The 4,806-nt window shown below is 40.1% G+C and overlaps 1 protein-coding gene across 1 annotated transcript; it reads left to right on the top strand.

Moving 5' to 3' along the window:
* The first annotated feature begins 353 nt into the window (after positions 1–353).
* On the top strand, positions 354–1,277 carry LOC136577715 (olfactory receptor 2B2-like). Its single transcript, XM_066577632.1, has one exon. It carries the CDS (start codon positions 354–356, stop codon positions 1,275–1,277), a length of 924 nt encoding a protein of 307 aa, XP_066433729.1.
* Positions 1,278–4,806: the final 3,529 nt, after the last annotated feature.

The following is a 4,806-nucleotide window of genomic DNA, read 5'->3' as shown; positions in this document are numbered from 1 at the left end:
TATATATTTTTTGCAAACAATTGAATGTTTGTAGTTTACAAAGGGGGGTTAAATAACTTTTGAGAGCAGCTGTATGGATGTGTGGGGTTCGCATAATTATATATTTTTTTTGCAATTTAGGTTTTATTTCTACATGTCAAAAGTTGGAAAACTGTCTAGGTTTCCAGAGGTGCAAAATTTCAAAAAAATTCTGAAAAAAAAGTTAATATATATATATATATGCTGTTTAATAAAATGTACACAAAGAATGAGTTACGCCTTCAATAAAAAAATATCTAATCTGAATGTTCATAAATAATAATTCCCAACAAATCCACATTATCCGAATAGGTTGCCAATTTCTTCTTTTCAGAATGCAATTGCAAAATGTGACGATACTTAGAGAATTTATTCTTCTTGGACTTTCCAGTGACCCAAAGACACAAGTTGCACTTTTCATTATCTTTACATCAATGTATATAGGTATTTTTATTGGAAACTTTCTCATCATTGTTCTAGTCCTGACAGATGCCAATCTTCACACTCCTATGTATTTCTTTCTTTGGAACCTGTCTTTTCTGGATCTCAGTTATTCTACTTCAACTTTACCAAGAACATTAAAGGATTTGTTGTCCATCAATAAAGTCATCTCTTATGGTGAATGTGCAGCACAAATGAGCATTTCCCTGTCTTTGGGTCAAAGTGAATGTGTTCTGCTTGCTGTTATGGCTTATGATCGTTATGTGGCTATATGTTATCCACTCCATTACACCACCATTATGAGTAAGAAGGTCTGTATTAGACTGGCAGCTGGTACATGGATGTGTGGATTCTTTATGTCTGCTTCCCTTGTAACTCTCACACTTAATGTTGACCTATGTGGACACAATGTAATAAATCACTTTGCATGTGAAGTGACAGAAGTATTGTCACTGGGGTGTGAGAACATTATCCTTGTGGAATTAATCATTTATATTATTGGCATAATTATTCTCATGATTCCAGTAACATTTATTGTAATATCTTATGTTAATATCATTCAAAATATCCTAAAAATTGCATCATCATCCGGGCGGAGGAAGGCTTTTTCCACATGCAGCTCTCATATGATAGTTGTGGTAATCTTTTATGGATCAGCAATGGCTTCCTATATGAAACCTAGATCGAGTTCTCTACCTGGCACTGATAAAGTGATTGCTGTATTTTATGGAATTGTCACACCAATGTTAAATCCCATGATTTATACACTGAGAAACAATGATGTGAAAGCTGCATTTCTAAAACTGATTACAAAATGAAAGTTTTAGGATAATATTGTGTCTGAAAATAATAATAATGAATAAAGAAAATATATGGCTATGATCAACATCAGGAACTTAAAAAAAAGAAAGAAACAGAAGTACTGATTTTAGCACAAGAACAAGTGATCAGGACTAATGTGATAAAAGCCAGGTTGGAAAAATCTATACTAGATGCAAAATTCCGACTCTGTAAAGGAGCTAATGAAACAATTGACCATGCACTCAGCTGTTATTAAAGAAAATATATACAGACTGAGTACAAACAAAGACACGGTTCTATGGCAATTTTCTTTTTTAAATGTGGTATCAAGGGTCCACAAAGGTTAAATTGTAACCAATCCCACAGCAGCCCTTGCCATCAGCTGAAATTCAAAGCCCTGCTCTCAAATCCCTGGAAACTAATAATAAAATAATTATGAAACCCTCTGACAAAGGGGGTAACATAGTGATTGTGGACACCACGCAATATGTTGAGATGTGTGAACACATCCTGAATGACAGGGATACAATTGCTAGGTTGAAATCAGATCCAACATTACTGTACAGGTCTGAACTGTGTGAATGCATAGATGAAATATAATATCAATTCATGACCGGCAACATTCAAAGAACTGTAACTTTTTATGCTTTCTCAAAAGTACATAAAGGGCTCAGTCCTTTAAAAGGCAGGCCAATAATTTCAGGCATTAATAACTTAACCCAAAACCCGAGCCTTCATATAGATAAAATTCTAAGAACTTTTGTACTAGCCCTTTCTTCATATGCGAAGGATACAATGGACCTTCTGAGGCAGATCGAAGACATCTCTGTCGACAAAGGTACCCTCATCTCCACCCTTGATGTTGAAGTTTCAGGGTGGACTGGAAGCCATCAAACATTTTCTGTGCCGAGGTTCCCACCTAGTCAAGTATAGCAAATTTGTATTGGATTTTATTTATTTCATCCTGACACACAATTATTTTATCTTTGACTCTAAGTACTTCCACCAGCTCAGAGGGACTGCGATGGGGACTCCTTGTGCCACATCATATGCCAATCTGTACCTAGGCTGGTGGGAGGAATAATGTGTCTTTGCAGCAGATAACGATGCCTGGTCATCCTACATTTTTAACTGGGTGAGATATATTGACGATATATTGATTCTGTAGGCAGTATTACCTTCATTTCCTGCCCTGTGCCTTGTATAATGTATTGTTTGCATTGTTGGCTTCTGCCCGTGCAGTTGGCCCCTTGTGTGTGAATTCGCGGCCCATAATGGCACCCCCCCTCCTGCTCTATAACCATTGCTAGAAGTGGGGACATACATGGTTGGGGACTCTCCCAGCCCTAGCCACACCGCTGGCCCCTTGCATGTGCGAGGTGGCGGGGATGGATCTGTGCAGATCCCACCACACACCTTCTTTTTCCACCATTCGCTCTCTGGAGTATATTGCATGCATGACTGGGGGTTCTCCTGGCACCTCCCCATGCAGTTAGTCCTTGCATATGAGCAGTTTCTCATGGCCGGATATGGAGGTGGGCCCTGGGGTGGGTTTCTGACCCATATATTCATCCCACACCTCATGCTTTATATCTGTAGCTGAAGTGTGCGGCGTGTGGCGTCCGGGGCTCTCTCGGCTCTCACCTGTACTGTACGCCCTGTGCGTGAGTGGACAAACTGTGACCATCTGCGTGCGCTGGTTGCGCCGGTTGGGCTGCACCTCGCCCCGCACCTTCCTGTGGTGCATACTGTAACATGCCTATACTGTAGCCTACTGTACCCCATAGACCTCACAAACATATCCCAGAAGTGGACTTTATAAATGCAGCCTCCTTTCCCCATTAGAGGATTCTGCAAACTTTCCTTGCTAAAGATGTTTTGTGTTTCTGGCCTTTTGGTACCCCTTGGATGTAGTAGTAATACATATCATGTTAGCACGACATGACTGACAACATATTGTGAGACACTAGCACATCCTCCGGGTCCCAACTATGGGTCAATGCTGGAGGGAGCCTGAGCGGGGTCCGCCGAAGGCCAGTGACGTGAACACTAGCCTGTAGCATCCTATGTACGTCACACATATTGATATCACCCTTAGTTTCCTGAGGTTTGTGTGAGTGTGAAGCACAATGCAGTGCATACACCACCCCCAACCAAGCCCAGCTGGGTGCAAATCGCTTGCATCTAAATTGGGTTTTAATCTACAACAAAACCTACTAAACACTTACTCCAAAAAAAAAATCAGCACCTACTCGGCTATATTAACCTTTAAACCATTTGTTGTCAGTTGCCGAATTTGTATACTAGTTGTTCCCCTCCCTGCACCTTTTTAGTCGTTATTCCTCTAGGCCTATCTGGAGATAAAATATTTTGGGATCCTCATAATCCTGATCACTACGGCCAACATTAAATGCTCATCCTGTAATGCAAGAGGGATGAACACTCCCCAAAAAAGGTACCAAGTATTTAATATTATGAAGAAACTTAAATCGGACATATTGTTTCTTCAGGAAGCACACTTTAGACACAACCATGTCCCCAAGCTATCAATGCACAATTATCATAAATGGTTTCATAGCACACACACCTCGGCATCAAGAGGCACTTCAATTGCCATAGGAGAAAATGTACCCTTCCTACCCTCCCTCTCGATCTCAGACCCTGAAGGTCGCTACATATTCGTGAAAGAAACTGTCTTTAACTAAGAGATCTCAGTAAGATCTCTCCAGCAAATTTCTATGCTCTGAACAAAAAACAAATTCCCTGGCTAATCAGCACGCTTAATAAATTCATTGACTTCTCAGAAGGTCTAATGGTAATTGGTGGAGATTTCAACACAATAGTCGACCCACTTCTTGACACTCCTTCAAAAGCTCCCTCGACTTCATTAAAGTTCCTAATGAAGCTCAGGAATGCAATTATGGACCTAAACCTTAGAGACTCATGGAGAACCCTCCATCCCGACACAAAAGATTTCACGTTTCACTTGCAAATCCATGCCACTCTACACAGAATTGACTACTTCCTGATCTCAAACAAATACATTCATGCCCTTGTAGATGCAGAGATTGGCGCAATCACCGTGTAAGATCATGCGCCAAATACTCTGACAATCTCCATTTCCATTCTTCCTGTCAGAGAATGGATGTGGCAATTAAACGACACACTTCTAGAAGACAATAGACATACTCCCCTTTTGTCTAACAAATTGAAAGAATTTTTTGAACTTAACGAATCTCCAGAGATTTCCCCTCCCATACTCTGGGAAACCCATAAGGCATTTATAAGAGGAGAATTTATTGCACTTGACACTAGGGGTAAGAAATTGAGAAAGAAGGAACTAGACTCGCTTCTAGCCCAGATATCCAGCCTTGAAAAACAGTATAAATTATGTAAGATGACATGCAAGCAGACCTTAAAACCCTCAGAAATAAATTAAAGGACTTGCTAAATACAATAACTGCAAAAACGCTCTCCTCTTCTAAGTTTAAAATGTATACACATGGGGACAAAAGTGCCAAAGCAATGTCTAGACTAATTAAGAAA

This window comes from Eleutherodactylus coqui, chromosome 8, assembly GCF_035609145.1.
Source record: "Eleutherodactylus coqui strain aEleCoq1 chromosome 8, aEleCoq1.hap1, whole genome shotgun sequence".
In the NCBI taxonomy this organism is placed as follows: domain Eukaryota; kingdom Metazoa; phylum Chordata; class Amphibia; order Anura; family Eleutherodactylidae; genus Eleutherodactylus; species Eleutherodactylus coqui.
Note: the sequence above shows the minus strand (reverse complement) of the source record. Positions and strands in the feature narration are given on the sequence as shown.